The sequence below is a fragment of the Catharus ustulatus genome, chromosome 3 (genome assembly GCF_009819885.2).
Source record: "Catharus ustulatus isolate bCatUst1 chromosome 3, bCatUst1.pri.v2, whole genome shotgun sequence".
NCBI classification, from domain to species: Eukaryota; Metazoa; Chordata; class Aves; order Passeriformes; family Turdidae; genus Catharus; species Catharus ustulatus.
The window spans coordinates 51,667,616-51,691,376 of record NC_046223.1 but is presented as its reverse complement, the minus strand read 5'-3'; the positions used below and the strand labels follow the sequence as shown (position 1 = coordinate 51,691,376).

Sequence of the window (23,761 nt, the reverse complement as noted above, 5' to 3'; positions counted from 1 at the left end):
TGTAAGAAGAGTTGAAGTCATCTCTGCAAAACATTGTGTGAGAGGTGCTTGCATTTTTGTTTGACCTGAAGGTCAAGAGGTAGTGCTGCTATTGACATCCTTGTTGGAAGCAGTGTTAATCAAAGTGCTATGAGTCATAGCCACTACTTAATCTTTCAGGCAGAGGATAGTATACTGCAGTTTAAGCTAAGGCATAACCTTAGTATGTATCTCTGGAGAAATTTCCTAGCATGTGCATAGAGCATTGCAGTCTTCCAGCCTGTTGGTTCTTCCTCTTGAGTCCTTCTGATTGCAAGAGGTTAGAGGTTTGGCTTTTTTTTTCCCCCTTAATTAAAAAGAACAAAGGTTGTTGCACAGGAGGTCATATAAAACTGTTGTTAATATTAAATGAGTGTGTTAAGAGCTGTTGCCTGTATGATGTGGAGAATCTTTTATGCTTCTGCAAACTTCTGTATTAATTCAGCTTTTTACTTTAGTGATATGAAGAAAAATTTTCTGCTGCTCTGCTTTCAGTACTAATGAAGCAGATCCAATAGAGAGTTACTAGCAAGCCAAAACTCTTGTTCATTGTAATGCATTAATTCTGATTGTGTTTACTTTGATAACTCAGCACATCATGTGCTCATGAAATTGTTTTCAGTCTTTCTTTTCCAGTTGTTAACCTGGCTTTCAGTCCAGGGGATGAGCATTGCACAGCTTTCAGCTTGTGAGGCTCTCAAGCCTCATGACACACCTGCTGCAGGGGTTGTGTTTAAGCCCCAGTCTCTGATTCATGGTGGCTGAGTGGCAGCTCAGTGTACTTCCCAGTATTCCTAGTTTTCAGACTCCCAGGACCTGAGCTCATTATTCCCAAACCATGAAGTTTTTAATCTATACTTAAATATGGAAAATATATAGATGCCTAAATTCTGATATATTACCTTAAAACAGTAGTTTGGTTGTAACTCTGGTTTGCTTTATTAGAAATGTTTCTCAACTTAAAATCTAATTTTTAAAAAAAAAGAGGGAAAAAGAAAATCACTATCTTTTATGAGAGCCAATGGCAAAAAGTATGTGCTGGAAAATCAAGAAAAGAAAGAATAGGATGACTGCTGTACCATGTTTGGAAGATTTGAGAACATCAGTGGTGTTCACTTGTAAGCATGAACTCAAAATGTTATGCTATATAGGAAGGAGGACTGTGACCAAGTATGAGCCAAGGGCAAGGGGAGTTTTATGTTTTCTTCAAAAGACCTCCTGTGTTTATGAGAAGAAGAGGAAGGTACAGTAATTTCACAATTATAAGCCGCACCATTTTCACTAAAATTTTGGTCCAAACCTGAAGTGCGGCTTATAATCAGGTGCGGCTTATATATGGACAAAGAACGAAAAGTTGCTGTTTTAGTTTGGAGGACAGGTGTCTGCTGAGAAAGGCAGGAGCTTCTCTTTGAAATGGAGAATGTAAACCCCCTCCCTCCAAATTATTATAATTTCAAAATCAAGGGGCTTTCAGGCAAAGAGATGGGAATTAGGAATAACAGTTCTTTTCTAGGAAATTAAAATAGAAATACAGTACTACAAAGAAACAACCTCCAAACCCTGACAAAGTCAGAGTACAACCTGACACCCCGTCAGGCAGGGTGTTGGTAGCAGTCCCATTAAATGGTGGCTGCATCCTCCTGCAGTGACAGATGTGGTTCAGTTGGAGCAGTGCTCCTGCAGAAGGTGCAGTTTCCCTCTGAGGTCCAGTGGTGATGTGGAGAAATCCGGTTTTCCTCTGGAGTCCAGTGGAGAAAGGGGCTCCCTTAGTTTCCCAAAACCTCTGTTTTTATCTTGGTAAGAAATGTTGGGCTCTTCCCCCTGGCTGGAGCAACTTCCAATGGGATGCAGTTATTTTATCAGTCACACAGTGGGACTCAATGGGCCATTAGCAGAAAATGACTCGCTGGAGGAAGGATGGGGGTGTGAAAAGATAAAGAACAATGCCCCGCCTGGTTTCAATGGATGGCCCACTAGCAGAATATCTGCCGTGGAGATAAGGATCACTGCCCCCACCCTCAACAGATGGTGATAGAATAGATACCTTTTATCAAACTCTGTATTGCAACGTGCAGCTTATAATCAGGTGCGGCTTATGTATGGACTAAGAATGAAAAGTTGCTGGCACCCAGAAGTGCGGCTTATACTCAGTGCGGCTTGTAATCCTGAATTACTGTACTCTGTGGTAATCAGCAAAGATCAAACTATAAATGGTAATTCTCCTGCCCGTGTAAAAATATGCAGCTGCAAATTAGCCCATTACATTTTAGGACAGGGGAGGATGATCAAGAAGGATTCTTGTTGTCAAATGTGTATCTGCTGACAAAGGTGGTGTCAGTTACAGGACCTGTATTAAGGAACTTGTTAAACAAGCTGTAGAAACCACTGACTCAGCATGACTTTTTCTCAGCACACCCCCCCCCCCCCCCCCCAAAGTCCTCATCCTTTACTGAGCTTGCTTTGCTTTCTTTAGCTGTGTGAACTCTGGCTTGACTTTGTCTTTTTGTTTGCCGAGCTATAGACTGACAAAAGAGAAAGGGATCATTTGTCATCCAGCTTCTCAGCCAACTTTAAAGGAGGTCATTTTACTTCCAACCTCAAAGCTAGATCATCAGCTCCCTCTCCAGTTTGGTAAGTCAAGTACATACTTAGCTGGACATGAGCTGTAGGCAGCTCTGATTGTTCTATTAATTAAATGTGAAATGGGGAAAACTTATTTGATGATGTGGATGTTTTCTCTCTGCAAAAAAAGAGTCCTGCTTAAAAAAAAAATAAATCTTGCTACTGCTCTGCAGAGGGGAGGGGGCATGAAAATACTTGGTTTCTTCCTTCCTGGCTGGGCTCAGTGCTCACACATCTGGAGAGCTGGAGAGAGGCATTTTGCATGAAACCAAACCAGTTGTGCCAGCAGTCCTACTTGATAGAGAAATAGAGAAGTTGTATTTATTTATGGTTGTAGAAGTGATGTATAGGTGTAAACCAGCATTGTCACTCTTTGATTACACAGGCATGCGTCAAAGTCTCTGCCTTTTTTGCCTGGCACACCCAAACAGATAACTTCCCCACCTGGTTCCTCCAAAGTCTCCTCTGCTCAGACACGTCCTCCCTCTCCTGGCAACATCCGACCAGTCAAAAAAGAGATCAAACCAGAGAGTGAGAAGAAAAGACCAGAAAAGGAGGCTGAAAAGGCCAGTGAGGCGAGGACAGAAGAAAGTAAAGGAACTTCAGCAGGTGCTGGAGAACCCACAAGTCAGGAACAGCTCACTGTCCAAGCAGAGCTAACTCAAGGTAAGGAGACACCCCACGTTAGGATAAGGAGTGGTTTATATTTTTCCTTCCTTTTCTCTGAAATTATGTAGCTTTCAGTAGTTTTCTGTCAAAGGTTAATATGAATTCTTCACAACACTCCTGCAGATGTATGTTGATTATGAGGAAATTATAGGCAGGTTGAGGCCCTCCTGCTTTTAAGTCAAAACATCATGCTAAGCTGCCTCACACAGTCTGGCTTCACAAGCCTCTTCTCTGCCCTTTTGGAACAGGATTTTTATCCCCAATATCATAACATAGCTTCTTTACAAACTGCTGAAGTAGAATAATAATGGTCTGAAGACTTAACAGTACAAGAAGCCACCACATGAGGTTGTGTGAGCAGTGAGAATGTCCAGCTCTGCTAGACACAGTGCACTTGTGCTGGTAATACTGCTACCTTATGTATAATATGGCAGGGGACCATATCACAGGAGAGATTAGCAGAATATAGAGGAATGCAAAGAACCAAGGAGAAGAGTAAAAAGGAATAGGGAGAATTTTTAAGGGAAAATGAGTTATTAAAAATAGTTAAAAAGCGAATAAGAAACCCACACCAAACCCTACAACCCTGAAAAGCAGCAATGAAGAAAAGGATATACACAAAAAAATGAAATGATGACTTTAAAATGTAAAAAGGGCAAAAGGTGAATCTGAAAATGAAAAAATATGGGTTTGTTCTAGCAGACATTTTACTTCATTCTAAATATGGCATAAACTGTCTCTTGAAGATGAAAGTCCAGTGTGACCATTGGGATACATAAGTTGGGTTAGGATTCTGAACTTAAAATTTGTAGACTTTCCTGTAGTTATCTTTCAGATAACAGTTTTAAATATTTAAATCTTGCATACAACTGCAGCAGGTGTAGTTTGGGCTTGTTCTGTGAAAAAAAAAACCTCACATGAATTGATTTCTTTTGTTTTATTAAATTCTGATACAGTTGTTCCTGTCTGATACCCAGGTCCTACTACAAAAGGTGAAACCCCACAAAAAGGGCAGATGGATGTATCTGCTGGCCATGGGCAAGCAAAGGAGATTTAATTGCCATCTTTTGCCTACTTCCTTTTGAGAAGAAAATCTCCTTTTAAGACAGTTTTAGAGATATCACTGAGATAACGTTACAATATAGCTCTCCAGCACAAGGAGCAGACCAGAGAAAACATCATTCTTGTTCAACTGTTTAGGAGGAAGAGTGACTCCACTTCTTTGCCGTGTCAGTCAATATTTGAGTTTGTGACAAGGTCTCTTAGTATTGAAATAGGTTATGTATGATAAAGGTATTCAAAAGTCAAGCAGTTTGTATTCACAGCAAAAAATACAAATAAGAATACAAAGCAGAGACAAATGAAAGAGAAGGGTACTATAGTTAAAACAATGAGGAGCCCTTCAACTTGAGTGTGTTTTCCCAAAGCCAGAGGAGGTGGTGGCTGGGACCAAAGGCGGAGACCTCAGGCAGAGCCTTTTACATGTGAGGTTATAGAATGGCTTGGTACTCCTGATGGAGGCTCAGCTGCCAAAACTTAATATCTGGTTGAATTCAAGAACCTAGAGAGGTGCAAGTACAGCATTAGGGGCTGGAGGAATGTTGCTGATTCTCCTGGGACTGTTGCAGGTGAATACAGCTCATTCTCTACAGGTAACAGCACTGGCCTTTCACTGGTCTGGCTCAGCTGCCTGCTGGCTCTGTGCTCACAGGAGCCAGGAGGTCAGCAGGTAGCAACTGCTGATGAAGCTGTTCAAACTTTTGCAGGCAAATCTCACATACAACTTTACTAATGCCAATGAAGCTTTAAAGGTCTTTTGGGTATTATCTGTTCTGACAGCAGGGCAGGTGTGCATTAAGCTACTTGTTATGCTACCAACTTCAGCGCCTGAGGCAAGAAGTGAGTCCCAAGCAGCACAAAAGCTGTGCTCCCTTCAAAGCAAGAGCCCTGCCTTGGCCCACGTTAGTAAATTAAAAAGGGCTGAGGTGCAGGAACTCTGTCATTTATACTGTTTACAATTACAAAGGCTCCCTGGTTTGTTTCTGATCCAGGCTGTAATTGCAGCTTCTCATTTTCTTACCTGCTGTCCCCAAGGCTAAGAGCATGGCTCTAAATGGCTCCCAAGATTCTGAGTGATCAAATTGCTTACGTTTTTATATTTCAGCATCCCAGGACTGTCTGAGTTCCCAGCTACATCTTGGAGGTTAGCCCAGGTTTGGATTACTCCCTGGGGTTGGGCTGAATACCTGTTTTGGTAATGTGAGAGAACAGTGCTCCACTGCGCTAAACTGTGCAAGCTCACCTCAAGGCTAGAGAACAGGCCCTGGCACTCTTTAAATTACTGGTGTAGAAGTATCATTTGAATTCACGGTCAAAGCCCTGAAGCAGCTATAGAAAGAACTCTGTAGTCTTTAGCTGATAGAAGAGGAGAGCAGAGAGGTCAACAGATGGGAATTCAGCACAGAAAGCAAATGAATTTATGTTTGTTTACATTATGAGGTAGAGAAAGGCGGGAGTCAGGGAGGAAACCCCTCTTTAAAAGTTGTTAGTGAGGTTTGGAAAATTGTCACATCCCAGTGTATGGTTAGAAATGCAGATTTAAAATCATCTGCTTGTTGCTTCTTATGACTTATTTTACATATATATTACTAGGGTCAGAATCTGATTTCACTGACAGTTCAAAGTCTTTCCTCTCCATGTTTACCTGCATTACCAGACAGGATTACTCTGGAAATGCTTCCTAACGTCAGCTTGTGTGTTGGTAATGGTCCCTGGTGTCCAGAGAAAAGGTAATGAATCACTCTGTACCTCTGCTAGAGAATGCCAGGCAAACTTACAGAAATATGAATTAGTCTTTTACTTGAAAAAACCCTGTAACATCTTTTCTGCCACATGGACAAAGCTGGCCCTGAATAAAGAATTGATATGAAGGCACTACTGAGATTTGAACACAAGCCACAGTTCACTAATAGTAGCAAAATATAAAAAACTGTGTCCCATGAGTTGCCTCAGATTGGAGAAGCTGCAAAACTGATGACAGCTGGTGTCCTACCCTCGGTGCAGATCACCTCAGGCAATTGATGTTCGAGATCACAGAGTTGCCAAAAGTGACTATCACCAAAAGTTCTGGCTCTGATCTTCAGGTGTGGATGATCAGACACAAGAAAATATAATTACACAATGTTTTGTTTCTGCTCTTCAAACAGAATTGGGCAAGCTTAAGAAATGTGATGGTAGGGACATGCTGAGTCAGCATAACTCCTGTTAAGCACCTGTCAGCATTTGTTCTGACAGAAGACTTTACTTACACTTTCAGCTGCAGCTGCTTTCACATACATTGCAAAACCAAACTGCCTTGAAGACAAGTGAACTTCTAGCATCTAGAAACATCTTCCTTCTCTGAATAATTTTTATAACACACATAAGCTTGAAAACACTTTGCAGTGCATTTGAAAGTATTTTCTGTCCCTTTCAAGAGAGTGACATCTTGGCTACTGTGTCTGTACAAACTAATTTTCTTTCCCATTTGTTTCAGCAGACAGCCCATCCCTACCTCCTGCTCCAGCAGCTCCATCTCCAGCCCCAGCACCACCCAAGCCCTCTGCAGGTACAACTGACCCTGAAGAAGCAACAAGGCTGCTGGCTGAAAAGAGGCGCCTTGCCCGTGAGCAGCGGGAGCGGGAGGAGCAGGAAAGGAGGGAGAGAGAAGAGCTGGAAAGGTAATTCTAGGCATCTGCAGTAGAGAAGATATGTTTTTAGCAGCTTCCTGTGTGTGTATTCTGCTTTTACATTGTTACATGTGAAGGACAGCCCTGAAGTGCAGGAGACACAAGTTTCTCCCCAAAACCATATTTTCCTGTTGGTTTTTTCAGTTGGTGCAATATATATCTAAACAGATCTGTAAGGTTAAAACTTATTCTAAGTAGTATTTTAAGATGGGACAAGAGGAGAGAGCAGATCCTTGCAGTTGTGATTTGTTGTTTGCTCAGAGATTAACTAAATTGTGCTTTTTTGTTTCAGCTAGAGAACTCTGCATGGCTGTTTTCAACTTTGTGATCAGCACAAAGTCTCACACTTTGAGTTGTAAGATCTCTGTTGTGGGCAGTGCTTTAAGTGTCCAGCTGTTGTGACTTAGACCTTTTTGTTTTCTAATTTAAAATAAGGATGCCCCCTCACACCCTTACAACTGTTTTGGAGGGTAATTAATGTTACATCTCACTTTCTAATAGCAAATGAGTAGCCCATCTGGATGCTCATGACTCTGGCCACAGCATGAGTTGAGTGGTTTTTTTAGAGGGCTGCCATGCCTCTGGAATTTGTTGGACTTCTTTAACCACTTCACTGATAGGAAAAAGGCAGAACCAGTTTAAAATAGCCTGGCTTTCCAAAAGTCTCACAACACTGACCCTCTCAAAAAGCGTTTTAAAGAAAAAAAGCTGCTGTGGCATAAGAGTAATATGGTGAATAAATACTAACACAGATCACAAATAAAAAGTAAAGAGTAATCAGCTTTCACAGTGAAAGGGGTTTTGAGTGTCTGTGCAGTGGCTTGATAAAAGAATTTGAAAGGAATTGAGGCTGGTGAGGTGATGTTGGTCTTCAATGAGATAAGTCAGTTGTGAACAGTCTGAGATATAGCTTATATTGCTGAGCTACAAAATGGAAGCTGAATTGCTGTATTGAGAAGCATAAAGGAATGTGTGTAGGAAATAATCCTAACTTGACTCCTGGTGTTGGTCTCTGGGTGAGTTATTTCTCAGGGAAGAGATATTGTTTGCAGTTGAATATATGAAAGTATCAGGTGAGTCATCGTTGACAAGGTAAATGAACTGTTACAAGTTAATAGAAAACAAGAACAAAATGAAAATGTCATTCTGAAATAATCAGGATAAATCTATGCTTTTAATGTTGAGTTTTACATTTTTTGAGATAATAAAATTAGTAAAACTAGAAAAATAAGTGCAAACTGACATTAAGGAAGATCATAAGTACAAAACAGTTTCCATATGAAAATCTACTAAACAGGTGACCATTCTTCAGCTGGGAAGATACGCTAAAAAGTCCTAAATAATTTGGGAAACATCAAAGGTGAAGGGGAAAAGTTACTCACTTTGTAATACAAGGATGAGGAGTCATTAGTAAGGTTAGGGGGTAACTTCCAAAATCAGCAGAATTAGGTACATTTTTGTAAGAGTGGAATCATTGCCATGAGGTGAGATGGGTGCCAAAAATGCATACTGTTTCAAAATATTATATGAAATAGCAGGAAGGAGTGTTTTGCAGAATGTACTAACCAAAGATTCTATTTCGGATTCAGAAAGTATGCAAGTCATAGATTAGGCAGAGGTATGCTGGAGAAGTATTGGTGCTGCATTGCAAAGTTTTTTATATTCCATAGGGCTTCCTGTTTGGCCCCTATGGGAAGCAGAACAGACAGCTTGGGAATAGGAGAGCAGTGCACCCTTTATCAAGTTGGGACAGCAGTGCTGGACTAGGAACCTGGTGGTTTGGCTTTCCTCCCTACTTTTATTGCCTGTTTTTCTTATGGTTATTGAATGATTGCAGGCAAAAGAAAGAAGAGTTGTCACAGAGGATAGCTGAAGAAAGAGCTCGCCGAGAAGAGGAGGAAGCTCGCAGACAAGAAGCAGAAAAACAAAGGAAGGAAGCAGAGGAGCGGGAAAAGGAGGAACGGCTGCGCCGCCAGGCAGAGGAGAGAGAGCAGAAGGAGAAAGAAGAAATGGAGCGCATTCAGAAACAAGTATGTTTCCCTCGCGCAATTTCTGGGGCAGTCTAGCTGGCAGCAAAGTGGGCAAAGCAGTACCTCTTACAGAGCACCTAAATTCAAGCAATATCTAAAATTTAAATGCTATCTGAAAAGTATTGGGATAGAACTCATTCCATAGAGTAGTTCAAAGAGTAGAGATATTTCTGCTCGACAAAATCATGTGGCAGGGAATTGAGTTTAGGGATTTTTTTCCTCTCTCTTTTTACAATATGTTTAGAACAAATCCTTTCTTATTTTTCAAAAATTGTGATAAAAAAATCAATAGAGTTGTATTGGGGAATTTTGATAAATGCTGTTATACCAGAGAATTCTTTGTCCCAATAGTTATAGCAAGTCCAGATGCAAAGATAACTGTTCACTTTGCTGGAGATATAGTGCTGCTAAGTTCTAATCATATATCAAATACTGCTTTTGTGTGGGGCTGGTGGTAAGGGTTTAATCAAACCAAGCAGAACCTTTATTCAGTATTGCTGAAATCAGAGTAGCTAGTCAAAAGACATACGATAATGAATGAAAATTAAGTACAGTAATTTCACGATTATAAGCCGCACCATTTTGACTAAAATTTTGCTCCCAAACCGGAAGTGGGGCATACATTCAAGAGCGGCTCATATATGAACAAATTTTGGAAATTTCCCAACCCCGAAGTCCGAGCCAGCAGCGGCCCCGGGCAGCGGGGCAGTGCCGGCACAGCGGCAGCGCTGCCCAGCCCTGGGGGGCGCGGCGGTGGCACCGGCTGGGCACGCCCCTCTCCCTCCTCCCAGTGGCAGTGGCCAGGCACACCCCTCTCGCTCCTCCCAGCGGCAGTGGCCAGGCACACCCCTCTCCTTCCTCCTGGCAGCACCAACCAGACACGCCGCTCCCCTGCCTCCTGGCAGCAGCGGTGAGCGGGGCTGGGGCTGCTCCCTGGCGGCTACCCTGAGCCGGCTGAGCCAGTAAACCCCACCATCCCGCTGATTCTGTTACTATTTGGCAACTTTGTTGCACGCAGGTCCTCCCAGCGAATGACAGAGCAGCTTATAATTAGGTGTGGCTTGTGTATGGACAAAGAACGAAATGTTTGCCAACACCTGGAAATGTGGCTTCTAGTCAGTGCGGCTTGTAATCGTGAAATTACTGTACTTTCATTTTTGGTGGGCACAATGTTAGTTTACTGACTTGAGGAGAGGCAGTGGTAAGCATTCTGGATAGGATTCTTCTCTTTTCACATGTCCTCTTACTTCTTGCATGTGCTCTATTCTACAGTCCAGCACTTCAATTTGCCTTGTAGACACAAGGTTTTCTTCTGGTGTATAAATGTATACTTCTGATAATAAATGTTTAAAGAATTATGTTAGTGAATATGTCTGAGAAACTCCATTCTTCTTTTTCAGACTATGTGTGCTACTTTCTTTGAAATGTTAAACTGAGACTTAACTCAGTTTAGCACTCAGAGACAGCACATGGCCAAGGCTTTTTCGGATGTTAGAGACATAAAAAATGATCTAGTGCAGTAATTCCATAATATAACAGTGTCACAGTCAGAGAGCAAACCTCTCTACAGTAGATTCAATTTTGGATTTCATTAAAAAAGCAGGAATGGAAAGCTTGTGTAAATGGGTCTGTGGCTGTTTGCCCTTGGTCTCATTAAACAGTTACTCTGTTGGCCAAATAAAACATTCTACTGCATTTGTTTTACTCTCAAAAATATCTACCCCACACAAGACATGGATCTCTCTAATACTTTCCTGGCTGCTGTTTTAATGCTGAAGGCTAGAAAATTTATTCCTTATTTGTCATCTGGTGTGTTCTGGAATGGGCAAAGAACCAAACATGATGTCCATTGTTTATTATTCTCTCTTAATGCTACACAAAACATGGAGATTAATCAAGAAATGTGCAATTCCGTCTGAAAAGATTTTTGGTGACTTGTAAATCCCAAAAAGTGTCTTTTCAGGGTGTTGTAGATACACATAATTAGGCATAGAGTATAAAACTGAATATAAATAGTAAATTATTCCTCACTTCTTTTTCTTTTACCACTGACATAGAAAGAAGAGGAAGCTCGCCTGCGGGAAGAGGCTGAGAGGATTCGATTGGAACGTGAAAAGCATTTCCAAAGAGAAGAGCAAGAGCGCTTGGAAAGGAAGAAGGTAACTCAGTCCATGCACAGAAACCCTGCTTGGTTTTGCCTTAGCAGTCTTTTTCCACCTCAGCAGTAGGAAGTAAATGATATAAATGTTTTTATCTCTCAAAAAGGCTGGAGTCCTCATTGGCTGATGTGACAATTAAGGGAATATTGCCAACAGTAATAAAGAATTCATTTTTTTGCAATAAACATATAGCTGATAAATGACAAGCAGTTTGGGAGAAAGATATTCAAATTAATGCCAGCAAACATTATTTTACCCCTTTATATTTCATTGTAGAGGCTTGAGGAGATCATGAAGAGAACTAGGCGTGTAGAAGCTGTAGATAAGGTCAGTGCTGCTACTTAATGTGTAAATAATGAACACATTTCTGGTTTTTCCCCTAGTGCCATTTTTAATTTACAAAACTGTGCTTTCTTTGTAGAAATCCAATGACCAGCAAAATGGACATATATCAAAGACAAATATTACTGGAGAAGCAGGTATTGTGTTTAATTGTGCCCTGAGCACAACAGGTGAATAAATGCCTACTGAGCACAGATTTGAGAAACAGTTCTGAAACTTGGCTCACTAATTGCAGTAAAAAAACAACAACTATGAGAGCAGCATAAATGAAATCTTAGCAGATGTTAATTATTTAGCCTTTCTGTATAGGAAACTAGCCATTACTAAATGAGTCCAATATTTTAACAACTTTACCACATTGGTGTTTAGAAAAACGAAATTTTCTTAAGAAGTTTAATTATTTATAAAGTGAAATTATTTTGTGATTTTTCAGTTTATTTATTATATTATTTCAGATGTTTGTTGCAGATTTACTTAAACATTACTTTGCATTTTCTTAAAAGATTATTTCTTCTTAGTCATCAAAACAAAACATTCATTGTTCTAAACATCTCCCTGTGACTTCTTTCTCCCACACCTGCAGTCTTATTCACTTGGTCTTTATTTCTTTTTTTTATAAAACTGAGCTACTACAAAAGCTTAGTCTTGTCACACCCACACTCTTATGCTTTCCTTCTAATCCATTCCCTCTATCTTTGTTTCTTTTTAGGTCATCTATACAAGACTTTAATACTTAAAATAAAGGAAGAAAAATAAAATGTAGCTTATAATTGCTAGGTGTGAATTAGGACTGTTTAAAGATACTGAAGTCAAGCTTTCAAATGGCTTATCCTATTGCAGCATAACATATTAAATGGCATTAATCTCTTTCTCCTTTGTATTTGGGTTGAGTAACAGGGAAGACAGCAGCACTGACTGATGGATGATTTTTTTTCTTGATATTTAAAACGAACACTAAAATTAGTACTGTCAGGAAACCTTTTGATGCAGATTTCATTACCTGAGTTTGTTATTTGTTTGCATATTATCTCGGGGAAAAATGTTTGTGAGCTAATACAGGACTCATCTGGAATGCCATCTTTGTCTTTGGGCACTGTTGAAAGTGTCATAAACCATTTAAAGAATTCCTGAAACTATAAAGGGCTCCACAACCTTTGGCTAATGCTTTCCCTCTAGAGATAGATGAGAAATAGTCTTCTATCAGTTTCCTAAGGCAGAGGAGACTTTGGATCTCTATTTCCCCAGGCCCAAGGGAAGGCCAGAGTCCCTGAGTAACTGAATAAAGAGAAAACTGCTCTCAGCCTCAGGGCTGCTCTACTGTTTGACTTTGCATTATTATCTATATGTGCCATTGGATTAAAGGTATGGATTAATGGGCATATTCCAGCCACATTAATTTCCATATTGCACTTTAACAGACCTCTGACTTTCCATTAACTGTTTTTAAATTTTTTTCTTAAGTCTTACTGTTTGCCAGAACCTGAGGAGACATTTATGGGAATGGCCAAATCTCACAATGAAAAAAATCCATCACCTTTCTGTCATTCGTTTGCTTCAAAATGAGACTGTTCTGCATTTCCAAAGCAGAACAAAGTTTTATTCTGCTTTTTCCTACTAAACGTTAAAGCAAATATATTTTCCTGTTATTCGATTTGTAGAAGCACAGAAACCTCTATTTCTACTGTATTCCATATAAAAAATTACCAAAATCAGACTAAGGCATTCAGTATAAAAGTCTTCGGCCCAAACATTTGGAGTACAGTGAAATACAGCAGCTAAAGTAGGGGATTACCAGATGAGGTTTTGGGTAACGTAGATAAATGTGTCCAAGCCTATTAATTGTCCTGCAATTATCCACTGAATTGTCCTTGCAATTACTGTGGCAGATGTTAGCAGGGTGGGGTGCAGTTACTTCCTCTTATTGACCTGTATATGAATAGAGTGACTCTAGATACAATGCAGAAGGCTGCAGTTGTACTTTAAAAGAAAACCACCGGGCAGGCTAGAAACATGTATCATGTGGTGTCAGCATGAGGGACAAGGGTATCTCATTTTATGTTGCTCTCTGCAATGTTTTATAGTAGTAATTTGGTACTTATTGAAGAAGTGTCCTTCCCAAAGGAGATTTCTTTTTTTTCTTAATTTCCTTTTGAGTCACTGGAATCAAGAAATACCAGTGTATGGAATTAATAATGTCCAAGTTTTGCTCTATTCCATTCTCTAGTGCTACTTGAAAAGTACCAGCATAGCATTCTATCAGATACCAGCCTCTTTTGCCCATTGGCTTATATATTGGAATTGTGCATATGATTGTAAAATATTTATTCTTGTTCACAAAGCTATGGCTTTGAAATCTGTGACATTTACTTTGGACCTGAAACAGGGTTTGTGTGCCCAAAAAGTTGACAAAGGAGATGGGGTTGGGGGAGGGCTGTGGGAACTGTATATTTTTTTAAAACTGTAACTTGTCTTGGCCGTGCTGGCTTTTGTAGAAAATATTTTACCCTAATCTGCAGGGTAGATACTGCTGCTTGTTTTTATGCAAACCTGTTTTCTTTGCCCAGCCGCAACCAGCCCCGCATGTCCCTCGGAGCCTGCAGCAGGACCCCAACCCCAGCAGGCAGTGCCAGCTCCGCACAACGGGACCCCGGCCGCCTGCACGCGCCTGGGGGCTCCGCACCTGCCCCCCGCAAACGTGGACAGGTAAAGCACTGCCAGGGAGCCGTGCGTGCAGGGTGAGGGCTGCTACAGTCAGGAATTATACTCATTAGCTAAATAAGAGGCAACTGTTCAGTCTGCTTTGTTTCCTGGTTTTTATCTTTTCCTGTGTTCCGAAAAGAACTTTAACATATTTCAAGTAGCAGTAAATGATTTTTTGCTAACTGATAGGGAAGATTTATCTTAAAAAATAGAGCATGTTCTTTGCAGTGTTTGGAACAATGGGCTTGGCAGCATTGAAACTTAATGGAGAGATATTTTTCTCCTGTTTCTTTCCCTGAATTTAGCTTCATAAAACCCTCTCTGGACTTGCACTGCTTATTTTCTTAATTTAAATAATAAATACTGCGCTTTCAGGCTAGATGTGTTGATTGCTAAACTACCTGAAGTATTAGCAAGTGGTGGTGTAGATATGTTCTTGGTATGAGATATGGGATAGTCACTTTGGTTATGCATTTAAAAAAAAAACCTTTGCTCCTCATAAGGAGTACTTGAGGAGGCAGATATTTTGCATTGGGAACTCTCTGCAGCCATGAAGCAAGTCACTCAGACTTTGAAAAATTGCTGAAAAGCTTGAAACCTCAGTATTGAACTGAGTGACATCTGTTACATAAGCATGAGCTGTCAGATTTTTAATTTTAATAATGCAGAAAGCCAAATAATCTTGCAGTCCTTTCATGTTTTATGCAGGTAGTGCCACAATATGCATGGAAAAACTTGAATGTGGGAAGCCATTGTGCAGTGTGTAATGGACAGTATGCTCCAGAGTGTGATTGGCACTAATTGAAGGAGGAATTTGCCCTTTCTCGATCCCTCCATATGCCTGGGGGATCTTAGCTTGCTGTCATGCTGACAAGGATGCTCCTGCTGAGGGAAGTTCTGTCAGTGACACTGAGGTGCATTGGATGAGCTGCACAGAGCTACCTCATAATTGTCTTGGGCAGCTATTAAAATGTTAATCACTCCTAGCCTTACAAGCACCTTGATGTTTGAAATATAAAATGTGCCACACTAATGAGTGCTGTCATCTGCTGTTATAATCTGTGCAGAAGGAACCTCAGAATGCCCACAGTGAAGAATGAATAAATGAGATTGAAGATCACTGACAAAAGTGGGAAGGGCATGTAAGGCTTGTGGAAGGGAAAACTGGCATGCCAGGTTGGAATGTGTCTGCTTCAGGGGTACATCCAAAGTGACTGGGAAGGTAAAGCCTGAAGCACTTGGCAGTGTCCCATAGATTTTGTCACATGGTAAAAGCCACAGGTGCCAACATCACTGCTACTGCATCTTTGTGTGCTGTTGCTATCTGGCACCCAGATACACCAGACACAGTAACACATGGGGGCAATGGGTGCAGGCTGTCTCCTCAGTGAGCATCTCACTCCAGCCCTCAGCAAAATTTGGCTTTTGTCTGAAAAAGCCTTCATCAAGTTTTAAGGGCAAGAGTGCTTAGATTTCTGACCAGAAGTTAAAAAGGTGTTGCCTGGGGGACTTGTGTCATGTGCTTGTGGGGGTACGTGCACAGAGTGATGCAGAACCCTACAGCTGCCTAATCCATAGCCCACTTACAGAGTTTTGCTTGTACTCTACTCTCTAATTCTTTGCCCAAGACAGATCGTGCCTGCTACTTCTTAGAAAAAGTTATTTCAGTATAGTGGTTTATGTTGACAGTACTTTCCTTATGGTACTTACTCTGTAATTCCTCTTTTCTGTGCTGTTTTCTACAAACGCAATGCAATGCAAAATGCTTCGGTGAGCACAACTCACCTGATGTATCTCCATCCTATGTGTGTGGGGCTGGGTCTGGGCCAGTTAGATAGCCAGTTTTCAGAAATAAACAGCTGGTCTGAATGATTGCCTTCATATCTTGTCCTGGAAAAGAAAGCTCTTCTTTGCTGGCTAGTTTCAGTGCTGTTGTCTCCGTTTTTAAAAATAGACACCATTTATTTAAATAATCCAGAAATCTGGGATCCATTTTGCTGTTAATGTCTATCTATGTTTCCTCTGCAAAAATCCTCTCAATAAATGAGGTAGACTGACGTTGTCCTTCAGATCAGAAGTAGCAGCTGTGAAAATATTTTGGCATTTTTCAAAGGCCCCCAAATCTGTATTTTATTTTTTTCCAATTCAATGCTGATTTCTGATGAATGATTGGAAACAGATATACTGAATTCTGGCCTTCTTTATTTTTTAGTCTCTTCAAATTCTAATTGCAGGCTGTGTCTACACAGAGTTTTGGCTAAAATTATCTACAACGGATATAATTTTCAATAATTTGAATTTTTTTGGATGTTCCAGTTCCTTTAATTACACTGGCTTCTCTTTCCTCAGCATCCTCCAGTCTATCTTGTTAATATTGATGTGTTCAGGTCAAAATGTGAAGCTGCAGAGATCCTTTTCAGCTGCCATGGAGATGTCCTTCAGATGCTTGCAAGACTGTTATGTTTGGAAATACACTCTGAACAACTCAGGCTACTTTTTTTCCCTCTATTACATAAGTGTCTTGCTACATGCACACTTATGGAATATGTTGGAATGCCAAAATTATCAATTTCTTTTTGCAATATTGTATGCCTGAAAAGGGTATCTCGGGTTGCATTAGACACTTAGACTACATTAAGAATGCAACATTAGACAGTAAGAACATCTGTAGCAGGTCAAAAATCCTTTTTTATTTTTTTGTGTTTTTTATTTTAATGACCTGTAGCAAAATGTAAAGGGGAAAAAAAAGGTAATTACCAGGAGATCCTCCAGCCAATGAAGGGTTGCTAAGCACGGTGGTCCAAATGCAACCACAGGCTCTAGTAGTCCCTAAGCTGCTAATTACCAAAAGCTGAAGGGCATACCAATCTCCTAGGAATTTATCTAATCTTTTTGTGAACTTGTGGCCTCTAAGACATCCAGTGGAAATTAATTCCACTGTTCTATTTTCCGCTTTGTTTTGTCTAAATTTGCTCCTCTAGTAATTAGGATCAAGCAGCATAGAATCTAGATGATTTTATACCACAAAATTTAGAATATTTATAGTCCTGATTTCCTTTTCTGTGCCCCTTTTGTGATTGTAGACTCAAAAGATATTGCTCAAGTCTGAACGAATCTTGCTCTAACTCCGTGTATAATACTGGCAGTGCAATGACACATAAATATGAAATATGAAGAATTATTTATTCACTAAGTCAACTTATAAATTGGGTAGAAGAATTCTGTTTGCAGAAGCGAGGGGCTTCTTCATTGCTCCAATACTTGCTGAACTACTGTGTCGTTTAATTTATATGAATGGACAGTTGCTCTCTTCCCACCTCTTACCCCATTCATCAAACTTAGCAGGTTATCCTAGCTCTGGCAGTAGATGGGGATAAAATAAATAATGGGATACCTTGAAGTGAATAATAACCTAATGACCATATATGACAGAGCAGGTTTTAATAGTCCTAAAGCATTTCACATAATCTGCTCCTCATCTTACAGATGTGGGTCTCTGGCACAAAAGGGTGATGTGACTTCAGAGCTCTCCCAGGCAGCCAGCAGGGTTTCTGTGCCTGCTCTCAAACTCAGTACAGTGAAACATATTTTTCACTTTGAAATTTGCCCAGCATGTCCACAGATTAAAAAAAGAGGAGTGCCTTTCTGCGAAAGAACTGATGATGGTTTGAAAAGGTGGGAAGGCTTGATATGAATGTGATTCTCACAGGAAATCTGGGCTTTGGATAAAGCATTGCCACTTTCAAAAGAGCAATGGGTTTTGTTTTTTTTTTTTTGGGGGGGTGGGGTTTGTCTCTTAGGGAATACTATAAAACAATTGTTTAATTGTCTGTGCAAAGTTGTACAAAGAAGCCAGCAAATGAAAATATACTGTATGCCAATTACAAGCAGGTTTCTTTTTAAGGCTAGTAAATGTGCTGTCAAAAAATTAGCCTGTGAAGCCAAGCCACCTGCTAAGAAATGGCCTGAGGAAGTTGATAGTCAAGTTCCAATCTAGGAAAATTGCATCTGTGCCTTTGTGGCTGAAGTATTTCCAAACAACCTGAACAGTTGTGATGTGGTCCAAACAGGGAATAGGTACCCAGGATAGTCAGGATCTAACTGTTGAGGGCTTTAGGAAGCACCTGTGAAAGATCAAGATTTTTGAGTATTCGTTGAGCACTTGCTCTTGCTTGAGGAGCTTTTGGTCCCATTACTATCATCCTGTTCGCTGAAACAGCACCTTAGTTTCTCCTCTCTGGCAGGATAGGGTATGGCATCGGCAAAGTCAGAAGGATTTGACAATGCAGCACCTAACAAAGGGGTTGGCAGGGGAGGACCAAGGCTGTGAGACATTAGCAAGTATCCTCTGGGGAGAGTACTCTGTAAATGCCGAGTGTCTGTGCTTGTGCTGCTCTTGACAGGGGGAGGTGTACAAGAGCTCGCTCATAAGGTATCTCTGTCACATGGGAGATGGAAAATGGAAGTGCAGATCAACATAAGGGGTTCTGGGAGAGGGCTCTTGTGGCTTGGACATGATCAGCAGGAGCAGTGTGGAGCTGGGTAGTGCCTTGAAAATGACCCCTACGATCTTGTATGGGAGAAGGAACTGAAAGGAGCACTATATTGACAAGGAAGGTTTTTTCCCTCTGGATAAGTGACATATAGAAGAAGCTGCTCCAGAACTGATGACAGCAGTTGATCCAAGAAATAATAAAAATAACAGTGATCTTATCCAAGGGCAATTACATTGATTTGCAATAAGAGGAAGGGTATAACAAAGGTTATGAGATCTGAAAAAGATATTAGGGGCTGTAAATTGCATTATGTGGGTGGTTCCAGGTATTGGTGGTACTGCAGAGGTTTCCCTACTGATTCCCATTGCAGTTGCTTCTCACACTGCAGTGTCCACACAGCACCCTGTAATTCTGGCTATGTAGCCAAAGGTAAATGCTATCCCATGGGTTTGAGGGAAGGAATACCAAGTACTTGGCTGCAAAACCAGTTTTTCCTTCTGTGGTAGAAGCATAGTTTTATTTTAAATGGGTGAAAGAATGGTTGGGATTGATGCGGACATTCCTTCATTTGTACTGTTGCTTTGAGGATGACTGATTTCTGTTCTAGATAAAGTGCGTAAGGAAAAATTTCTGTGTTTCTCTTTCAGCAATCTCAATCCAGAGGAAAATGCAAATGAAAATGGAACGTCTATGCAGAACGATAACTTTGAAGAGATCATGAACCTACCTATTGGTTCTAAACCATCCCGGCTGGATGCTATGAACAATGATGGAAGCAATAGTCCCGAAATTCCTTTGAATCCAATTCTAGCCTTTGAAGATAAGGGGACTCTTTTGCCTCAGGTAGATAGTGTTCAAACACATCAAACAGCAGGTAGGTTTTCTGTGGTGCACCAACAGTTGTAATTTACTGTAACTGACAGAGGTCCTAGAGCTCTCAATTAATATAAGTTGATTCATTTAAGCATTTTCAGACTCTATGTTTTTTATATTTAAACTCTGTTTAAATTTTACACAAATTTAAATTACCTGGGGACAGGAGTACATCTCTTTGTAAAGCAATGGCTGCCAAGCACGTACAGATGCAGTGCAGTGGTGGTGAGGCCTTATAGTTTCCTGAGTGAGGGTTTCTCACATATACTTTCTGCCGTATGAAGTTGCTTGGAAAGATTTACCCTGTGCTTTTAAACAGAATTGATGGGAACAGCTGCTGTTCTGACCTTATGGTCAGCAATTGGGCTCCAGTTTTGCAAGTGCAGTGCTTGACATGCACATGCAGAAGAGGTGTTACCACTTTTTAAAAAACTACAGTAATTTCACAATTACAAGCCACACGGACTATAAGCTGCATCTCCAGGTGTTGGCAAACATTTCATTCTTTGTCCATAAATAAGCCGCACCTGAGTATAAGCCGCTCTGTCGTTCGCAGCAAGGACCCACGTGCAACAAAGTTGCCAAATAGTAACAGAATCGCGGCATGGCGGGGCGTTTACTGGCTCAGCTAAGGCTGTGCTGTCTCGGCCTGCTTGGGGCTGCTGATGGGGCCAGGTGGCCCAGCTCGGTGGGGCCACTCGGCAGGGCCGCTCAGGGCTGGCTGCTGCTGCCACTGGGCTTGCTCACCCCGACCCAGCGCTGCCCCGTGGTGGCAGGCAGGGACGAAGCCCGCCGGCACCTGCGACGGCGGCAGCGGGCGGGGACGGAGCCCACCAGCATCCACGGCGACGGGCGAGGACGGAGCCCCCCCGCTCCCTTAGCGGCGAAGGCAGGAGGGGAAGGAGCATCCTTGCTCCCGCCGCGGCGGCTGCAAGCAGGGGTGGAGCCTGCCTGCTCCTGCTGCAGCAGGTGGGGGCAGGAGCCCCTCACTTACCCCATGGGCCGCGGGGACGGCAGCACGGAGCCCGCGCCTCCTCCCCGAGCCGTGGGGATGTCAGCACAGAGCCGCCCCCCTCTCCCCCGCCTGAAGTAGGGAACTCCCCTGCCTCTCTCCCTCCCCCTGCGCTGCCGGCGCTGAGCTGGCCCCGCCCGCCGCGCAACACACTAACCAATTTGTAACAATCGCGAAATCCTGGGTTTTACTGGCAGGTGCTCGGCTTGGTACCCTGGCTGGCACTTCTGGGGTTGGAAATGTCAGAAGGTTATTCACATATTAGCCGCTCCTGAGTGTAAGCCGCATTTCCGGGGTGGGAGCAAAATTTTAGTCAAAATGGTGTGGCTTGTATTCGTGAAATTACTGTACTTTTTGAAATTCTGGATATGCTTTTCTCATCAAGTTCTTCCAGGCATTGAGGGATGGTTTTCAGGAGCCCGGATTTTTCTGAATTATATCACAGCTTTTCAAGAATGTTCAGTAAACAAATACTAACTTAGGAGATTAAATTAGACAGTGCTTTATTTTTCTCTGGCCTAAAAATGTAAGGAAAATCATCTCACATTAAAATAATTGCATAAGCACATAACATTTTGAAGACAGAATTGCCACTCAGTTGCCACTCTGACCTGTCACGTTTACCTTCTGTTTTAGAAGTGATCTGATTGTTTCTTCTGAAGAACCAAAGGTGATATGAGCATCTCTGCAGTCAGTGGAGTTTCTTCCATGCTATGAAGGAGTGTTTTATTTTTTTCTCTCCAGTTTTTTAAAGATTTCTTGAATATCTTTTTTGAAAGGACTTTAGTAAAACCAGCAGAAGAAATGAGGGGAATAGACTTGGATCACCATTATAATAGCTTTCATCACTAGAAAAATCATGCTTCACGTGCGTTACTTAATATGGCTATTTCCAACAAGCTTTTTTTGTTAGTAAATGAATATTTCTGCATTCCTTAAGACACAAGACACTGGAATCTGAAAGTAACGGGCTGATTTGGGTGGTGGGACTGATTCTTTTTTGTTTTTAAAAAAGGCGGGTGTTGGTTTAAAAGGCATAATTGTAAAATTGGCAAAGAATCTTTTACACTTTGTGGTTCTAATACTTGAAAAATAAATGCCTCATTGCTCTACAAGTAGAGTTAATGGGGTGTTTTATTTAAACCTGTTGGTTTAAATGTTATTGCAGAGAACTCTAATTATGGGGGCAAACTATAGGCTTCTGTATCAGGTTCTTGTAAATGTAATTCCTACAGGGACATTCTGTAAATTGAGATGTCACTATGATCGTCTCACATTTTCTCTAAAAACACAAAACAAGACAGGTTTTAAAATGTGAAAATTTGAAACAGTTATTTTTTCATGGACAAGAGGAAAACCTATTGTTCTCCTAGATTATGTATTTATGAATTTTGCTCAGTACAGAAATAAATCATTTAATTGAATAAATTAGACAAATGTGGTAAAAAATAAACTGCAAACTTGATTTTTTTTCAGTTACATCCATGTTCACAATACTATAAAAGATGTGTATGCATATGTGCACACACGTGTGCACATACATACAAGGAAATACCTTGTTCTGAGTCCTGTAAATTGCTGCTGTTCCTAATGATGGAAAATTTTTCCTTTGCCTTATCAGACTATTGAAGACTGTGTGAAACCTGGGAGTTTTGGATGACGATGCAGGTTTGGCGATTTTTGGGGTTTGCTCGTTTCAGAGCAAATGGAAAATGGTCGTTGTTTGTGCTTTTTTATGTAGTGTGTGGTTTTAATAAAGCAGTGCAGTTTGAGTGATAAGAGAAGCAATGCAGGTTGCTTTCTCTTTAGTTTGATGCTGATTTCTACTGTCATTCATTACTCCATCCCACACCTTTGGTTGCTGTTGTGCAGAACTGTAAAATCTTGCACGTTTTTGTGCTTTGCTAAACAATGCTATTGGAGGCAGAGCTCGCTCTGGGCGCTTGAGTTTGCAGCATCACCGAATGCTTGAGGCATTGCTCTGAATCAGTGAGAAGATCTTGGGTAAGGGAAATGGAGGTTCATGGGCTCTCAGCTCCTGCTAACAGAGAATATACCATTAAGACTGCTGCACTTGCCTGTAGTGAGCACTGAGCGAGGCCTCTAAGAAGCTGTGCAGAAAGTCTGTGCTAGCAAAAGAAATCCTCTGAGACAAAAGCCGAAGAACTTTTCAAGAAATTTCTGCTGCTGCCAAGTGTTCATCTTATAGAGGAGATGGGATAAAATGGAAATAAAATGAAAGAGACTTCATCTGCCAGAATATTTATGGAAGGGAAAAAACAGCCATTCAGTCAGAGTGCTTTCAATAGTAACTTGTGATACAGTAAAATGAATTGGGTTCCTTTCTTGCTTTCTTTAGTTTACCATGTACATAGCCATGATATTTTGAAGTGTCCAAAATATGTAGTTTCTCTTTAAAACTATATATAGCATGTAAGTACCAAATAAAACTTGTTTGAAATATTTATTTCTACTTATATTTTCATTTGCTTGCATAATTGAAGCAGAGTCAATCTCTGATGCAAAATTCTTCTTGCTACTCATGGTCCACTTAAAACTTTGCTTTGGATTTTCTCTAATTTCTTTACTAAAAAATCAGTACAGAGTCACTTGCAACAAGAAAGAGAGCAATGAAATAGACAGTTCATTTAACTTCAGTTTTAAGCCTTAGGATTCATTTAGGATCAGGTTTAAATTGTGTCAATCTTGCGCTATTTAGGATTGGTTATAAATTATGCTGGTCTGTTTTTTGGGAGACTTCGGCACACTTGCTTCACTGTTTGTGGAAAAATGGGCCAGTTTTGTTTCTCATGTGCACTTTGTTTTTTGTTTTCTTTATTTTTTAACATTTTAAAACAGTTTATCATTACATTCAATCCAGGTTTGCTTCGAATGAGAGCAAGAATTTCTTGTGTCAGGGCCTGACATACAAAATAAAACCAAGGGAACTGAGAGTAGAAGTAGGTGTATGAATTTTTTTAAAAAGTATTTAATATTGAATTTTTAAATCTTTTGGTTAAGACTCTTTTAATGCAGGGAAAATAGTTTATCTTCTGTTTGGTGTTGTTCTTGACAACAAAATATGGCACAGCAGGAAAGCCAGCTTCTCTGC

General features: G+C 40.8%; 1 protein-coding gene across 10 annotated transcripts in view; it reads left to right on the top strand.

Moving 5' to 3' along the window:
- MAP7 (microtubule associated protein 7) overlaps nt 1–23,116 on the top strand; it is a 113,430-nt gene extending 90,314 nt beyond the window's left edge. For 9 of the 10 annotated variants that reach the window (XM_033055411.2, XM_033055410.2, XM_033055408.2 and 6 more), the window contains 10 exons: nt 2,540–2,649; nt 3,026–3,306; nt 6,845–7,028; nt 8,875–9,067; nt 11,125–11,226; nt 11,503–11,553; nt 11,648–11,705; nt 14,133–14,271; nt 19,412–19,638; nt 21,286–23,116. In XM_033055411.2, coding sequence (XP_032911302.1) covers nt 2,540–2,649; nt 3,026–3,306; nt 6,845–7,028; nt 8,875–9,067; nt 11,125–11,226; nt 11,503–11,553; nt 11,648–11,705; nt 14,133–14,271; nt 19,412–19,638; nt 21,286–21,296 — 1,356 coding nt within the window. In that variant the 3' untranslated portion in view covers nt 21,297–23,116. The remainder of the gene's footprint in view (nt 1–2,539; nt 2,650–3,025; nt 3,307–6,844; nt 7,029–8,874; nt 9,068–11,124; nt 11,227–11,502; nt 11,554–11,647; nt 11,706–14,132; nt 14,272–19,411; nt 19,639–21,285) is intronic. The other variant, XM_033055409.2, reaches the window with a different exon arrangement.
- Nucleotides 23,117–23,761: the final 645 nt, after the last annotated feature.